This window comes from Phaenicophaeus curvirostris, chromosome 1 (assembly GCF_032191515.1).
Source record: "Phaenicophaeus curvirostris isolate KB17595 chromosome 1, BPBGC_Pcur_1.0, whole genome shotgun sequence".
NCBI lineage: Eukaryota > Metazoa > Chordata > Aves > Cuculiformes > Cuculidae > Phaenicophaeus > Phaenicophaeus curvirostris.
In genome coordinates this window covers 79,670,203-79,688,672 of record NC_091392.1, presented here as the reverse complement: position 1 = coordinate 79,688,672, position 18,470 = coordinate 79,670,203, and the positions used below count along the sequence as shown (strand labels likewise).

General features: G+C 40.8%; 1 protein-coding gene across 2 annotated transcripts in view; it reads right to left on the bottom strand.

The window, feature by feature from the left end:
- The window catches only part of LOC138724210 (potassium voltage-gated channel subfamily KQT member 1-like), a 490,232-nt gene that overhangs the window by 180,271 nt on the left and 291,491 nt on the right, over nucleotides 1-18,470 (bottom strand). Inside the window, exon 17 of one of the 2 annotated variants that reach the window (XM_069864079.1) lies at nucleotides 8,266-8,481. The exons of the other annotated variant lie outside the window; for it this stretch is intronic. Within the exon in view, the coding sequence (XP_069720180.1) occupies nucleotides 8,440-8,481 (42 nt within the window). The 3' untranslated portion in view covers nucleotides 8,266-8,439. Of the gene's footprint in view, nucleotides 1-8,265; nucleotides 8,482-18,470 lie in introns of those variants that run through there. 2 annotated transcript variants of the gene reach the window in all.

Sequence of the window (18,470 nt, the reverse complement as noted above, 5' to 3'; positions counted from 1 at the left end):
TCATCCAAGTCATTGATAAAGACATTGAACAGGGCTGGAGCCAGCACTGAGCCCTGGGCAACACCACTTCTAACTGGCCTCCAGCTGGATTTAACATCATTAACCACCACTCTCTGGGCTTGGCCATCCAACCAGTTTTCCACCCAGGAGAGTGTGCGCCTGTCCAGGCCAGAGGCTGACAGTTTCTCAAGCAGAATGCTGTGAGAAACTGTGTCAAAGACCTTACTCAAGTCCAAGAAGACTACATCCACAGCCTTTCCCTCATCCAGCAGCCAAGTCACTTTGTCATAGAAGGTGATCAGGTTAGTTTGGCAAGACCTGCCTTTTGTGAATCCTTGTTGACTGGGCCTGATCACCTGGTTCTCTTGCATGTGCCTCATGATGGCACTCCAGATCACCTGTTCCATGACTTTCACTGGCACTGAGGTCAGACTGACAGTCCTGTAGTTCCCTGGATCCTCCCTGCAACTCTTCTTGTAGATGGGCACAACGTCAGCCAGCCTCCAGTCCAGTGGGACTTCCCCAGTCTTCCAGGACTGCTGGAAGATGATGGAAAGGGGCTTGGCAAGCACATCCGCCAGCTCCCTCAATACTCTTGGGTGGATCCCATCCGGCCCCATTGACTTGTGGGTGTCTAGCTGGGCAAGCAAGTCTCTAACTGCCTCCTCTTGGATCGTGGGAGCCTCATTCTGCTCCTCTATCTCCTGGGTTTGTACACAGAGGGAACAACTTTCCTTACTATTAAAGACTAAAGCAAAGAAGGCATTAAGTACCTCAGCCTTGTCCTCATCCCCTGTCACTGTTGTTCCTTCTGCATCCAATAGGGACTGTATATTCTCCCTAGTCCTCCTTTTATTGTTAATGTATTTATAGAAAGATTTTTTATTATTTTTCACAGACTTGGCCAATCTGATTTCTAGTTGGGCCTTAGCCCTCCTGATTTTTTCTCTGCATGATCTCACTTCCCTCCTGTAGTCCGCCCAAGACACCTGTCCCTTCTTCCAAAGCTCATAGACATTTCTTTTCTTTTTGATACCTCTCAAGATCTCCCTACTCAACCAGGCTCTTTTTTTCCCCTGCCAGCTCTTTTTCCGGAACATTGGTATGGCTTTCTCCTTAGCTGCTAGGATTTCCTTTTTGAAGAGTGCCCAGCCCTTGTGGGCTCCCTTGCCCTTAAGGACTGTGATAAAACATTTAATAAAACATCCTATATGTTTTGAGAGTTTGGCATATGTTGGTCCTATTTTCCTTTCACTTTGAAGTTGTTGCTTTGGTTTTTTTAGAATTCTATAATTTTGAAAATTTTCTTTTTCACTTTGACTTAGCAGAGATTCCACCACACAGAGGGATTCTGTGATCATCATCTTCTAATTCAGTTACTGATTATCTCCAAAGTATACTTGTATTGCATTGCAGTATCTCCAGTACAGCATAGCTATACTTAGCTACTCCATATCTAAAACCTGTTGTGTTCTTTAGTTTTCAGCTCACTAAAATTCATTTCAGCTTTTCTACTGAAAAAAAAAAGCAATGTTTCCATGGTCATAAAAGTAGTACTGGGAGACAAAAAGCCTTTGAACTTTTGGCACAGTAGTTTGGTTTTTAATATTTTCCTTGTGCATAAATTTAAAAGAAAAATATACTGTTTATAGGAGCCTTCAGCTAAGAAGGTAAACAAAGCTTCTTTTAAATATAACTCCCCAGGCAACTGTGATGCAGATTACAAAACAAGGATGGGAACTTACTAATGTGATACTTACTGTGCAATGTGCAATCACACATTTTCAATAAACAGCAAAATTATCATAAAAGCCAAGATCAGCGCCTTTATGAGGTGCCTGGTGTCATGGTCTGTATCTCAGACTTTCCCTGAATGCTGAAAACACTTTGGAAATAACACTGGTTTCAGCTACTGCATGCCGTGGATGTAAAATACAAAACCTCAAGCAGACATTTTATATGATTTTTCTGAAGAAATCTGTTTAGAAACAAACCATTATCCTTAGCCAGGACTGCTTAGTTCCATGTGACATGTGTACGTGCTTGAACGTCATTCAAATTTCCTGTGCATTTTTTATGAACAGACACAGGCTTTTGTTATCCAAGATATTAAATGCTGGAAAGATAAGAACTGAAAAGGAATAATGGATTTTAGTTTTTGAAGGAAAAACTTAGAATGAATACTAAACATGCTTGGAAGATATGCTTTAATTACTACTTTACTGATTAAAAAAATCTCACAACATACCTGTTGGAACTTTGCATTTTAAATGCTCTTTCTTTAGCTTGAAAAGAAGAAATAGCACAGTGAGCTGCCCCCTTAGCTCAGACCTCCCTTCTATTTCTATCTCTATCTGAACATCACAACCAGGGAGCAAGAGAGTTAAGAGTCCTGCACATCTTGCCTCTCTTTTGAGTTCATTACTCCTGCATCCCTCCACACTGGCTCACTTGCTGGGGTATCAATCACATTCTGGTTCCTCCCACCTTCTCCCTGAGTACTCTAAGGCCTGTAGTTGTCTGCAAAACATGACCACTGCCTCCTCCAGTTATGCCTTAAGAGAAAATGGCCCTGAGCTCAGAGTTGCTGCTGTGTGGGAGGTATTCTCCGAGAACTCTGCCAGCACCTGCCCCAGAGATTTAAGGGATGGGGAAGCCCCTTACTCCATGAATTCCGAGTGATTCTAGGCACTAGACAGATGCCTAGATATTCAGCCTGGCCAAAGCAGCACCCCTGTCAACCATATACAACAGCAGAATTTTGGGCATCTAAGTACATTTTCACAATTAAATCTAGGTGTTCTTGATGGCAAGATATTTTGTCTTTTCTCTGCAGAACTCATGGTCTGGATGAGTTGAACACACAGTTAACCCTAGACCACTGTTGTCATTTTTAAGATGGGGTGTTAAACTATGTGCCTACAGAAGAAAAGATGAGGGACAGAAGCAATGGAGGCAATCACCGTCTCCTGCTGCCAACTTTCTGAATGACTACTGGTGTTTAACTTCTGTCATGCATTCTCCTTTATAAGGAAATAAGGAAGGGCCCATGCTGAGATATCTGAATGCATATCTTTTGATAGAGCAAAATACTAGCACTAAAGCTGTTCCAACTTTCCTCTTCATCTAGCAGTTACTGAAGCACAAACATGTAATCACTGGAAATGCTATAATTAAACATAAATCTCTGCTTCAAACCAAAAGGGCACAGAGCATTCATTTCTGTGTGACTGAAAGGCTGGAACAAGAGCACAACTATTAGTGAATCTACCTTTGAATCAATTTCTGCCAGTGTGTTGGGCTTGCTTTTTTCGTCTAACCACAAATTTGTACCTGTATGGTTAGCCAAAAACTGCATGTTATTTACCAACATCAGCACTAAAACTCAAGGATCTGGCAATGCTCCATCTTGGAACTAAAGAGCTGATACTGTATGCTTACTTTAAGAAACATCACAACTATGCCTGAAAATAGTGCTTCTTGTAGAACACCACATATAAGAAGTTGAGATGAAATAGAGATTTTATCCATGAAATTGCTTTGGGGTTGTGAGAAGTTGAATTCTCTCAAACAAAAGGCCAGATTTTACAAAGCATTTCACCCCTCTGCTCCCACTGAAGTATCTCGAATATCATCATCTTGAGTGCTATCACACAGCGCACACAAGACAACCAGGTGATAAGACGCAGTCAACATGGGTTTATGAAAGGCAGATCCGGCCAAACTAACTTGATCTCCTTCTATGACAAGGTGTCCCATTTAATGGATGAGGGAAAGGCTGTGGATGTAGTGGACAAGGCATTTGGTAAAGTCTTTAACACAGTTTCTCACAGTATTCTACTTGAGAGACTGGCTTCTGGTGGCCTGGACAGGTGCACCCTCTGCTGGATTAAAAACTGAATGGATGGCTGGGCCCCAAAGGGAGTTAACTCAAGCTGGAGGGTTGTCACAAGTGGTGTCCACAGGACTCGGTGCTCAGTCCAGTCCTGTTCAATATCTTTATCAATTATCTGGATGAGGGGATAGAGTTTACCCTTAGTAAAGTAAACTCCTTAGCTAGGAGGAAGTGTTGATCTGCTGGAGGGTAGGTAGGTTGTACAGAGGCATCTGGACAGGCTGAATTGGTGGGCTGAGACCAGTGGTATGAGATCCAACAAAGCCAAGTGTAGAGTCCTGCACTTGGGTCACAACCCCATGCAGCGCTACAGTGTTGGGGAAGAATGGCTAGAAAGCTGCTTGGCAGAGATGAACCTGAGGTGTTGGTTGACAGCTGGCTGAACAGAGCCAGCAGTGTGCCCAAGTGGCCAGGATGTCAATGGTGTCTTGGCCTGTAACAGAAACAGCATGGCCACCAGGACCAGGGAAGTGATTCTGCCCCTGTACTTAGCACTGGAGAGGCTACACCTCAAATACTGAGTTCAGTTTTGAGCCCCTCGCTACAAGAAAGACTTGATTGAGGTCCTGGAGCATTTCCACAGAAGGACAATGAAGCTGATAAAGGGTCTGGAGAACAAATCTTATGAGGAGCAGCTGAGGGAACTGGGGTTGTTTAGCCTGGAGCAAAGGAGGCTGAGGGGACACCATATCACTGTCTACAACTGCCTGAAAGGAGGTTGTAGAGAGTTGGGCGTTGGTCTCTTCTCCCAAGTGACACGTGATAGGAAGAGTGGGAATGGCCTCAAGTTGCTCCAGGGGAGGTTCAGATTAGACATTAGGAAAAATTTCTTCAACAAAAGCTTTATCAAGCACTGGAACAGGCTGTCCAGGGAGGTGGTTGAGTCACCATCCCTGGAGGTGTTCAAAAGATAGGTAGATGAAGTGCTCAGTGATATGTTTTAGTAGTGGATAGGTATAGTTGGACTCGATGATTTGAAAGGTCTTTTCCAACATAGTGATTCTATGATTCTATGAAGTATCTACTGGGGTTAGTTTAAAAACCCTCCCTTCACCTTGATACCTGACCAACTGAATATTTTGAACAAAAGACATCAGTAAGAATATTGCATTTTTGCTTCATGTTTTAATACAAAGATACTGCAGGAGAAATGCTGATTGTAGCACAGCTCTGGTTTTGCTATAATTAAAGTAGGAAAGCCCTAAAATTTAGGCTGAAATTGAGCTGGTTTTTAAGTGCCTAAAAACCCTGGAAACTTATTTAGCTTACACTACAATGTGCTGGCTTCATGGACAAGGTTGAAATAATATGAGTAGGGTGCTCCCAAAATCCAGTCTTCACTCCAAATCAATTTCCCTCATATCTTGTCTTCAAAGGGCAGGTTTGATTTATGTTTGGATAATTCTGAATGTCCCAGAGTTCAAACCATGGCTCAACTGCTCTTTACCTGAACTTCTTGATTCCATCTATTGGAAAAAAATAATAAAACTATTATAAGTGGCACTTAGTGTGTGAACACTCTCAGTCTAAATCAGACAGCAAGGTTTATAAACACAACACCGGGGTAAGTTTTCCAGCCAGCCTTGCGGTGGAACCTGCCTGGTCCAAGGTTAGATAACATGAAATGTAGCCAGGCCCAGAAAGCTCAATAAAAGACATAAGCGATGAACCTCTGGCAGATAGCTACAACCAACTCCTGCTGGGGAAGCTGGGTTTTTGCTGGGTAGATGTAATACATTTGCAAGAGGAAAGGAAAGTATATATGTGAATGCTCACTGGATGGCTCTTGGGGTGGTAGAATTGAGAGGAGGAAGGGCACTGAGTGTTGTAAAAACATAGAGATGTGTAGCCCCAGGGAGGGACTGTTGAGGTTGGAAAGCAGGAGTGCATAAAGAGATGGTGGGAGAGAAACTGGAGGAAGACAAAGTGGTTGGTAAAGTCAGCAAACATAAGGAGCCTGACAGTAGTGTATTCTTCCCTTTTAAGTGTCCTACGACCTAAGAAAGATGACAGTGAAAAGGGAACAGTCTGAACTCCAAGATATGCCAAGATAAGACATACATTGTTTCTCCATCAAGCAGAGAGGTGACTGCAATGAAAGGGAAGGGATGGCTGAAACATCTTTTTCTAAATTCTGTCAAAATACTCCTCTGACTTTGTTTAAAATAGAGGAGAAAAACCCAAAGCAAATTGAACCCAAATGCAGATTCAAGCTTGCCTACCGATAACACATGCAGTTTTGGACCAACAGACTCAATAAAATCTACCACAGTGAACTCATTTGGTAAACATGCCAGTAATTCCCAGGAACTGTGACTTCCAGGGGGGTCACAGTTAAGGCATTTTGGAAAGCCATGAAAAATTACTGGACAATTTTAACCCTGTGTTAACAAAGATATTTTGTTTTTTGGTCATTGAATTAGCTACTAAGGGATTTGCTTTAACTGTGTCAGAGTACATTTTGGAGAGGAGTTTCAGAGGAAACTATTTCTAAGGAAAACTCTCTCAGGTTGAAGCACTCTGCAGAACACTAGAGATCGAGCAGTGTGATCAACATAAGATACGGAAGAGTTCAGAGTGAGTGAGTGCAGCTGCAGTTTTCTGTACCTGCCCATCCATAGAATCATAGCAACATAGAATGGTTTGGACTGAAAGGGACCTAAGGATTGCCTTTCACTTTTCTTTTTTTTCTGGAGGAGAAGAAATCCATGCATAGAGAGGATCTCAGCATTGTATGGACCTCTGTTTTATACACAGTAAACTTAGATATAGACTATGAAATCAGGATAGCTGTGTATTTTCTGAACAGGATACTTGGAGATGAAATATCCCCCAGATCTCCGTAAGCTGCATCTAACCATGGCATCTGATTCTTTGGAGAAGCAAGGAGAATTATTGCCTAAAAATATCCTGAATCCTGCAGGTTAACATGGCTTAATGTGAGTTGTCTTTTTGATTAGGGCATCATCCTCTAACAAAAAAAGCCCAAGCCCAAGCCAGCAATGTATTTTTAAACAGAAACTTTAGAATATTTTTTTTTCAGTCAGTCTTCTGGATTACAGAAAACATAAAGAGCTGATTTGTTTATACTGGTCTTGTTCTACTTTAGGGTGTTCCTTTAGCTACTGAGCTACATACTACCTTGCCTGGAGCCCCTTCAACTTTCACCATGTTTTTACACTTATTGTTTGGTTGTTCAGAGACAGCTTTCAGTTGCAGAGTGTAAAGTTGAAGTATCTTGTCTTTGGCAGGCTTATCCTCAATTTGACAGAAATCTTAGTCTCATGGCATTGAAAGAGTTCTTGCTTGTCTTAGGAGGCATAACTTCTGAGAGGAAAACAGGGTCTACCATCTGGGTCAGATAAAAAGATGTCTCACAGAGAGGTGATGGCATTGTTAATGGACAGTTATAAGGGATGACCTAGCTATAGCAGAACTTCTTTCTAAATCCATCATTTAGTGGTTAGGCCGAGGCCCTGAGGCATGAAGAGGCAAGAGGCATACGTCTGGTTTTGAGAAAATGCTAAATAATGTGTTCTAGATACCCATAATGTATGTAATCCTGCAAAACGCTTCCACTTGATAATCTATGTGGCACTGACTCCCACAGATGTGATGGGGAAATAAAGAACATGCTTAAACTACCTTTAATTTTATTAATTATTTCATTTCATTGCATAATCCAGTCAACATACAAAACCACACAATTAATTATGTAAATGGGGTATTTGTTTGATTTTTTTAATGATTATTTAATTATGCTTTCAGACACAAGATTCTGCTTCTCAAAACCACAAAACTCAGTCTTGCTGCTGTGCCCAACCAAGACAGAGATCCAAGTTACAGAAATCAACTCTTTACCCATAGAGGCATAGGAACTAAAAAAGTACTCACGTAAATTCATATCACAAAATTTCTCACAACTGGACACATGCAAATAAAAGTAAAGCAACATTTATGGCATTATAAACACTGAATAAATTAGAAAATTAGCTAGCAATGAACTTGACTCATTACAGAAAGTGTATGATCTATGTCTGTATATATTTATAGCTACACACACAGAATATATATTTAGCAAAATTGTGTCTTACCAGAAGAAAGTGCTAACATTCATCTCAGCTTGAGATGTCTATTAAAAACTGAGAGAGACAGAAAGAAAGCACTGTTCTAATGAAGTACTGAGCATATGATTTCTAAACTGCTTTGCCATGCTGTCTCTGAGGTTAAGATCCTGGGATTATAGGTATTTATAGAGTGTTGGTTTACTATCATGAAGAATGTTACTTTTCTCTGGGTGAATCAAAGTATTTTTCACTTACACCAGCTATATAAAGAGTACAGACAATTAGCCAAAAAAAAAAAAAAAAAAGTTTGGGAACTTTACCTCCACCCAGTTCTCATAAAATTTTAACATATCATTTATGTTTTTTCCTGCAGACTATCAAGGAGAGACAAGTGTACTTTCTTTGCAGTTCCTGCCCATGACCCTGTACTGCCTCAGTCCTAATTCTCTTCCTCAGTAGGAAAAACTCTAATACTTTTCAGCACTGGTACAGCTCTACTGGCTGCAGCAGTAATGGAATCTGAAACACAAGAAGGTGAAGAGTTGCGTTACACAGCACTGCACACCATGTGTGCTACCAGACTTGCACTGGGGTGGAAACATGCAGCCATTCTTTCCCAGGACTTGTCCCTGCCAGAAAATGACATCATGCTAGGACACAAGAAGAAACAAGGCACCAAACACTGTTTGGAGCTTGATTACAGATGACGTGGCTAGGATGCATCTCCTTTGATGTGTGAAAGCTGTGTGAAAGTTGTGTGTCTACTTTAAACCAGTTGGGCTTTTTCCACATGTGACAGAAAAAGGGGTACTTTAAAGGAAGAGCCACCTTATCCACTTCTGGATAGGCTGAACAGCCTTTCCAAGGAAATTCTTGTGCTCAATCAACTGGTTTAACTGGGACTTCTGTCATTGCAGTGAAAGCTTCAACAGCTGCTTGCAGGAGCTCAGCTCCATGAGCTGTGACCAGGAGCTTTCACAGACCAGTCAGGTTTCTTGGCTGTCATGTCACTCAGGTGAGAGCCAGGCTCCAGGCCACTCTGGACTCAAAGAAATGTAAATGCGTTGTATTGGCCATCTCCCTGAAGCACATTTAAATATCCAGAAATGGTATAGAGCAGTTTCAAATATCTATTTTTTCATACTGATAACATCTATCATACTCACAAGATATAACACCTACTTACCCCAAAATATGACGTTTTTTTTTTCTGTTACACAACTGAAATCTAAAGAGTTACCTCTCTACACGTAAAAAGGCTAAACAGTTGTTTTGCAAATATACCTGGTCTCCCTAAACTCTGCAAATACAAAAGCTATTTTTCAGGGGCTACCATATTCAGTAAGAAGTTAAATTTCAAGCTACTTCTTTTGGCAAGGGGCCAAACTGTTCACACACAGCAGCATCATTTTCCCAAGGCTTTTGAGTCTGCCTTTGGAAAGGGCAACAATTTTTTCCCTACATGTAAGGGACCCTTCTGAAAACTTGGGGTCAAACAGATTTGTTACTATGATCAAAGCTGAAATTGCCAATTTTGACAGTTTTACTGAGCAGAATGCAGCTTGCTACTAGCAAAGGCTTTTATGAGTGAAACGTGAATCTCACAAAAAGTGCCTTTATGCAGCCTATGAAGGAAAGAGTCCAAACTAAAATAGTCCATTGATATTAAACACACATAAAGCTTTATGATACTGGCTGCATGCCCTAAAGACCATAGAGAAGATAAAAATCAAAAGCTGATGGGCATCATGCCTTCCTGCAAGGCTTTACATTCTACATAAGTATGGTTAGGAAAGGGAGTAAGGTGGTGTTTTATTAAAACCCCTAGAAAAGATGGAAGATATTGTTGGAAGGTAATTATGTTGTTTGCATTAGTTGTTTACGCTCCCTGTCTCCCCCCTCCTTTGAGAATTAAGAGCGATTCAGACGGCTTATACTGCCACAACCTTACTGACAAATTGAGCTAAAGACTACTTTTCTTAGCCGTTTTTATAAAATTGGTTGAAAACATTTTTTTCATTGTCTTTTAAATCAGATTTTACTCTGACAGACCAGTGAAACATCATACTTTACCTTTTGATGTCATCCTTGTTGTTCACTAGGGATCAAGAATAATGTCCTAAACAGGCCATGGGCAGAGACCACAGCCTAAACCAACTACGAACATCAGAACAAATGCCTCCATGAAGGAAGTGAATGAAACAACCAATTGATATTTTCCAAGAGACAAAAAACCAAACTGAACCAGAACCAACCAACCAACTCTCAGACATCTCATACACAGGAAACTAAAAAGACAAGCTCATGGACCTGACTCTATGCTTTAGGCTTTTTTATTTTATCAGGGAGGTTATGTTAATGAACATATTATGAGCAATGTTTCTGTCTCTGAAAATTTCTGTTTAATGAAATTCCCTGGAGGTGTTTAAGGCATGGGTGGACGAGGTGCTAAGGGGCATGGTTTAATGGATAGGAATTATTAGGGTAGGATAGGAATTATTAGGGTAGGATAGGAATGGTTGGACTCGATGATCCGGTGGGTCTCTTCCAACCTAGTTATGATTCTATGATTCTATGGTAATTTGAGGTAAAAAACATGAAGGGAGGGGAAGTCCCTCTTTTGACACAAACATCATAACGAAGAAATCCAAGTCAGAAAAGCTACCCTCTCCTCTTAAAATGACAAAATCATGTGAAGTCAGATTCTGCAGGACAGTACACCTGTGTTGTCATAAGCTCGTAAGTAATTGCAGAGAATTTCCTGATTTGCCCTTGGAAACCCTGTCATTTGTCTTTTAAAGGGTATTTGGGAGGCTTGTTTCCTTTCCCTATACTCTTATGTGGGATTTGGTTAAGGTATGTACAAGATTTTCCAGGATCTTTAAATGAGAAAACTTTGATCAAGTTCCAGCTGACTCTCTTCATTTAAAATCCTCCCGTATCTTTTTGGAATTTGCTTTGTTTTTTTCCCTGCCTGTTCCCAGAGTTTCTGGTGAGTGCCTGGTCATGGCTTGGCATCTGGCAGAGGCTGGTGTGCAGACATCTGCCAGAAGATTTATCAACAATCTTTAGAGTTGCAGTCATTGTAATTTTTAAATGGGATTTTCTTCCGAAGCCACCGGAGATTTTCATTGGAACATTTTTTTTTTTTCCACACTGGATGGCTGCAATAGAAATATGTTCCACACATGCTCAAATAAAATATCTACTTTATAACTCCTCCTGAGCCTTCACGAAATGACACATCTTATGGGAAGCACATGAAAGAATATTTTGGCATTTATTCTTGACATGAATTCAGTTGTTGTATGAAGAGAGCTGAGAGTGAACACCTTTGCTGAGCTGTCTAAACACCCACCAGAAAAACTCAACCAAGAAACTATTGTCTATTGTCCAAATGCAGTGCTGGCAGCCACATGCCTCCACCAGTCATTGCTAGTGGGTCACATTTTTTTCCAACAGATATGTACAGCACCTCTTTTCCTTAGGATTTTTCACAAAAGTTCAACATGGTTACTAGGATGCTACAAAATAATTTCTTACTTCTGGTATCTGTTTCTGTATTACATTAAAAAAATCCAACTGAATCCCAACTTTTTTAACTGAAGAGCAACACAAATAAATCTAAACAAACCACAGAACATCAAAAAATGAAGAAACAAAATATCACCACCACGCCTATAATTAATTCCTCAAAAAGGAAAAGTAGCAAAAGGGATTTAATTACCACCATTGATATTGGAGGCAACCTGATCAAAAACTCTTTCAGCTGTATGTAGCTATGAAAATATGAAAAAGAAGGAATGATATATTGGATGAGATGTTAAAGACTATACATTAAACAAACAATGTAACCAGCTTCACACAGAGACATGCAGTCTGACAAGAGGGCCCATTTAGGAAAGTCAAAATGAAGGGGCGGGTGGGGGAATCAAAAGATCTGCGACATATTTTTCTAGTTTATTTTCCCCTATTTTCCTCTCTGCACTAACAGTTTTTAAGAGGCTAAAGATATTCAAAGTGAAATGTCACCATTCTTAGAAGCTTAAATAAACTATTTATTAGCAGTAGACTAAGTACTCTGGAGACATTTATTTGCCCTGGCAATAATATTTATAAATGACCTACAATGTATTATGACATTGTGTTATAGCAGTAGCATTGCTGTGAGGATTTAGTTCCAAAGAGCAAGTGCACTTAGAGGGGGAAAAGATTTCTACTCTGGACCAGCTAAGTGTGCAGGCATCACTTGGGAGAAGATGAAAAGACCATAAGTACAGTGTTTTCTTTGATACTAGCAATAAATAAATAAAGAAGCAATAAATAAATAAATCATTCAGCTCAGAAAGAAGTGGAGCCATTTTATGGTTCCCATCAAATGAGCGTCTGCTGGTTGAAACGGAGAGGTCTAAATGCACCGTGGCTGAAACAGGCAGTTGAGTTCCTCAGCCACAGAATGATGAAGGCTGTGAGAGTACCAGAAGAGGAACACAGGTACCTATTGAACACAGGGAGGCATGGGCTGCTCTTTACTTTTCCTTTTTTGACCAATGTACCGAGGCAGGAATGACAACAGAAAACTAGCAATTAGGTATTCCAAACAGGACTGCTATTTTAAGAACAGCAAACTTCATTAATGGTTTTGGGGTGGAGAATGGGGAGGGTTTAGAAGTAAAACACGTGCACAGACAAACTTGTAAAATTCATATTATTCAAACACTAATAAATACTATATTTGAGCACTTCTCCCAAAGGACATAGAACTCAAAATCTAGTTTGTTGTAAACTGTAAAGCTATTCATGTTTGTGATGAGATATTTGTCCTCCACCACAGGTCAGGTTAAAAAGTTTATATCTAAAGAAAGCTGGATGAGAAAGAAAGTACCTGTAAAGGGGATGCTGAATTCTATTCTTTCCTTCTTATAATATGTTTGCTTTATTCCAACTGTGATTATGATGTAGAGGTATAAATCTGACACAATGATACAGAAACCCCAACAACCCCAGCACCTATGGTACTTCTATTATAGGCTGTGAGGCTGCTGCAGTAGACTTCAGTGCAGTAGACTTTAAACAACATGTTTTTAAGTTTCCTTTATGTTCAAATTTTGACCTGGATTTTATAGGTTGTGCTTTTTTTTTTTCTTGGAGGGGGGAGGGGTGCAGTTGTTTTGTTGTTTTTTTAATGACCTCTACATCTTTGTGCCAAAAATGTTAAAATACAAAAACTAGAAACCTCTGCTGAGATGTGGTTAGGAGCAGGTCCCAACAACGTGCAAATCATGGAGTGTGTCATGATTTTCATCTCAACAAGTACATAAAGCTTTAGCTCCTCTAGGGAGTGGCCCTGGGCATGAACCTCTACAAACTTGGCCCAGGTTTCCTGTTTATAACTGAATAAGGTGTTTTGCCTAGTCTGCAAAACAAGCACAGAACTACCCACTGCTGATCTTTAGCATGTCCTTCTAAGTCACACTTCTCACACAGCCATCTGCTCTCCTGTAGTTATTTGTCAGTCCCATGTGAGTGTAAGGAGGTAGGACAGAAGAACGTTTTTCTTCCGCAGAAACGATGATGAGTGAAACTGCAGAAAGTGAAGTATAAGACTTTTGCTAAGGCAGCAAAACAGACATTCAGAATCATGGGACCTCCTACAAAATTTCATTGGGATTCTTCTTACTTGACTCCTTGTCTTTAAGCTCTTGTGCTAAATCCCCCTGAGCGTTCAGGATTTTCCCTGTGCAATCTCTAGACACTGTCATGTAACCACAAATCAGACCATGGTACAACCCAATGAGCTGGGCTTGCAGTAAAGCCCCAGCTAAGAAGGACGTGTGCAATCATTTGTCCCCACCCATCTTTCATGGACACTGCCCATAGAGAGAAATCAGACATGTCTTTTGAACATCAGTGTTATCCATGTTTTATATTTGTGCTGGTGAGTTCTGGCTACTTGCAGGTGCCTCGCGGCAGGTGAGACCTGTGTGCCAAGCTGTGTGCTGGGGATGAAATGGGGAGCAGATATGACATGGGTGGAAACATGCTGCCCCATAGTGCCCCACCCAGGAGCATACCTACACCTGCAGTGCAAGGCTGCAGCCGTTCTCTTACATCTTGATTTCAAATGGAAATGTCAATGGTCGGAGATTTAGAGATCAGACTGGCACATCAAATCTTGTACCTGGAGCTTGACAGATGCCTCCACAGTGTCCCAGGAATGAAAAAGACTCAGGCCAAGCCTGGGGAGAGCATAAGGTGAGGTTTCAAGAGTCCAGCTTAACATGTCTGAGACTTAAGCAGATTCTTCCTAGCACAGACCAAGGGACAGTCAGCAAGAGCAAAGACCTATCTGCTCTAGAAAACAACAGGCTTTTTTTTTTTTTGCTAAATAAATTTTAGCAGATCAGTAGTAATGCCCTCTAAACTTTATATTCAAGAGACAAAATTATATCCTTCAATTTCCATTTTTTTTTCTTAACCTCTTCTCCTCCCCCAACTAATCTTAACTTGCTGCTTAGTACCTTTCATGTCCTTGTGCTGGGTCTCTGTGCAGATAGGAGGTGCATTTACACCGTTACAATGAAGACATGAAAAAGAATCTTAAGTTTAGGTCGATATATTAGAAGGCACGATACAAGATACATTTTGTTCATTGCTGAATTCAACCTGGTCCACTCTGCTGGCTTATTCTAGTTAAATGCACATGTCAACATATAAAAAGTTATTTCAGCCTGCAGCATTTCATTACTCAAGCCAAGCCAAATGAACACAGGAATAGCAACAGTATGCATGCCAAGGAAAATGAACTTTTTTTTCCTCCTACTGTGACATATTTGGAGGCAGCCAATTATACATTAAAAAAAATCATGAATGAGCAGTGTAAATTTGGAGCCATAACTTAAAGTGAAGTATTCCTTTAAATATGAAATTAATATAATCATGACATTTTAATAGTTTTTCATGGTTCTGCATTCTTCTATGAGGACTCATTCTAAGTAAACCTATATGCTATATAAAAAGACCACAATAAGCTTTTCCCACTAGTAAAATTGCTACTTTTATGATTTTTACATATGTGGGAGTTTTTACACACATAAACAGAATATGGCCACTTATGGGATCTATAGATTCCATTGGGGGCATGTTAAGGGACTAACGCGTGCACTGAATTTGTTGGCATGTTTTACAGTGTCTAGATTTTTCTCTCCTGTGCTATTTTGTATATTTCCTGCCCTGACATAAATGACCTAATTAACAAGAAATTCTAATAAGTATTCATAGGGGTTATTTTTATTTCAGAATCTGAACTTTTCTGGATACAGCTTACTTCTGTTTTGTGACCTCTCTATGTATGCAGAGCCTTGGAGGAGGAGAGAGGAAGAAAAACAAAAATGAAATAAAATTCTGCTCATACAAGGGAGTTTTCTGCTGAATGACATAAACATTACTCCCGTCAGCCTGAGCTATGGTCAGCCTGCCCAACCAACCATCTAGCAAAACTAAGTAAATGCAGAAAAGATATTTTGGGGATTGAAAATTACCTTCCAAATACAAGCACTTTGGTTTTGCTTTCCAAGCCAAAGAAGGAAATCACACAGCAGCATATGGAGTACTCTGTTCCCTACATATTAAAGTTATGCTAGCTTTACAGCAGTTCCTGTCAACATTCAGTGCCTTACCCTCAAATAGTTATGTTTTACCATAGGACCAGAAGTCTATTTTTGCAATCTCAATCACGGGCAAAAACTTCATTGCAACTCTAGGGTCTGATCCACTTGTACTGAGCCATATACGAACAGTTATCCTGTAACTGGGGCTGGAAATAAATGTTGCTTTCAGCTTGGGAATGCTGTTTTGTTTTGTTTTGTGTTTTGTTTTTCTTCTTGAAAGTGAGTTCAGGAAATGCTACAGAAGGAAAGCTTAGAGTAGCTAGGAAAGGACCAGTCAAAAATAATAACAAGATTCAGTATTTACAGAGCACTGAAAATGCTTTGTAGACTCTAAAAAATGGAGGCTGAAATGCTTAAAACATAAAAGATACTGAGGAAAAAAAGATGCAAATGTAAAAATACAGAATTTAAATTACAGCTATATATTTGTATACACATCCATACAACTGCACACCCAGTTAACATATACAATAACTACACCCAAAAATGTTGTCTAAGGTAGAGTCACAGAATCACAGAATCACAGAATAACCAGGTTGGAAGAGACCCACCGGATCATCGAGTCCAACCGTTCCCATCAAACACTAAACCATATCCCTCAGCACCTCGTCCACCCGTGCCTTAAACACCTCCAGGGAAGGTGACTCAACCACCTCCCTGGGCAGCCTGTTCCAGTGCCCAATGACCCTTTCTGTAAAGAATTTTTTCCTAACGTTTAGCCTAAACCTCCCCTGGTGGAGCTTGAGGCCATTCCCTCTTGTCCTGTCCCCTGTCACTTGGGAGAAGAGGCCAGCACCCTCCTCTCTACAACGTCCTTTCAGGTAGTTGTAGAGAGCAATGAGGTCACCCCTCAGCCTCCTCTTCTCCAGGCTAAACAACCCCAGCTCTCTCAGCCGCTCCTCATAAGGCCTGTTCTCCAGCCCCTTCACCAGCTTTGTTGCTCTTCTCTGGACTCGTTCCAGAGCCCCACCATCCTTCTTATGGTGAGGGGCCCAGAACTGAACACAGTCATGCAAGTCTGTAAGACCAGGCTCAAATTAAATCTGGCCTGAAGCATGATTTGGATGCTGAAAATTCTCTATGAAAATCTGATTTGTTTGCAGCTTCTAAATCCAGCAAGAGTAACTCCACGTTTCACCTCCACCCTTCTCTGTCAGAGCTAAGGGGGGCCAGAAATGCATATCCTCAGGACGTTAGTGTGGTCTTTTCTACCTAGTCTTTTCTACCTAGATTTCTGAAGATGAATATCCAATTTATGTGATAATCATACCTACAAATTTGGCTTTATGGTGAGCATAGTCCTTGGATACAGTCCTTTTGCCTTTCAAAAAAATGAAGTGGCTTGCCCAAACTAATTTCAGATATGTGTGGTGGTGCTGGGAAAAGAGTACTGTGCTTCAGTTTCTGGGTATTCATCAAGGACTACCCAGACTACCCCGGACTACTACAGATTTTTGAAACAAAAGCAGAGAAAACAGCCATTTCTTGTGTTTGATTGCAACTACTGAAGCAAACCAAACACTGCACAAAGATGTTAATGCTCTTTGTATGGCATCTACTCAATCTTGTTATAGGTTTAGCCTTTCACAGGCAAGAAGACTCGCTGCTTGTGGCTTTAGAAACTCTCCAGATACAGACAGTGACAAGCTGTGCGAAGCGTGGAAAGGCTGCAGCTGTTAAGCACCTTGAAAGTCAGCAACAAAACTAACATTAACAGGCAGCTCATGGGAAGGCAGAGTAGGAAATTTAAAGAATGTTAATGTGTTTTGAGTTGCTGCAAAAGAACATGAGCTTTTGCTGCCTCCTACGGTACGTCCTCATGGCAGTGCCTGCTGCTGAGGAGATACCTGAACTCATGTTAAACTGCCAAACTGTAGTGCAGCTGACAATGTATGTAATGGTGAGAGAGATGTCAGGGTGCTATAGATTTGAGCAATTACTTGACTTTTCAGCTGCTTTTCTGTCATCCCCAGACAGTGAGTAGCAATATATACCAGTGTCTGCTAGAGTTATTTACAATCAGTACACCTAGGTTGTCTTAAAATACTGGCATTTTAAGTACACACTATGTAATCTATGTACATCCTACTTCTCTTTTGAGTTTTGAAGCTTCAGGATTCCAGCTTTTCACACGTACCTTCATGGAGAGGGCTAGAAATGAGCAATTTTAAGAATGCTCACATAATTGCATGTCTCCAGATACCAAAGCCTTAAGAAATGTAGAGTAGTAGTAGGATTATGATATTATCACAGAGCTGATGGCCTGCACATTTTGCTCCTGAAGAGGCAGGAAATCTGTATGGCTGTATGATGTATCCTGAATCCAGATCGGAATCTGATTAGACATTTAACCTGGCCAGGCAGCAGAGAGCACAGCCCTGTACTAGTCCACAAAAGACATTGCTTTGGCCACTGTTGGTACTGGTTAAACTTGCTTTATGTGCCACAGAATCATAGAATCACTAGGTTGGAAAAGACCTTTGAGATCATTGTGTCCAACTGTACCTGTCCACTACTAAACCACATCCCTATGCACTTAATCTACTCTTCTTTTAAATACCTCCAGGGATGATGACTCAACCACCTCCCTGGACAGCCTGTGCCAGTGGATGATAACCCTTGTGGTGAAGAAATTTTTCCTAATGTCTAATCTGAACCTCCCCTGGAGCAACTTGAGGCCATTCCCACTCTTCCTATCACTTGGAAGAAGAGACCAACGCCCAACTCTCTACAACCTCCTTTCAGGCAGTTGTAGACAGTGATATGGTGTCCCCTCAGCCTCCTTTGCTCCAGGCTAAACAACCCCAGTTCCCTCAGCTGCTCCTCATAAGATTTGTT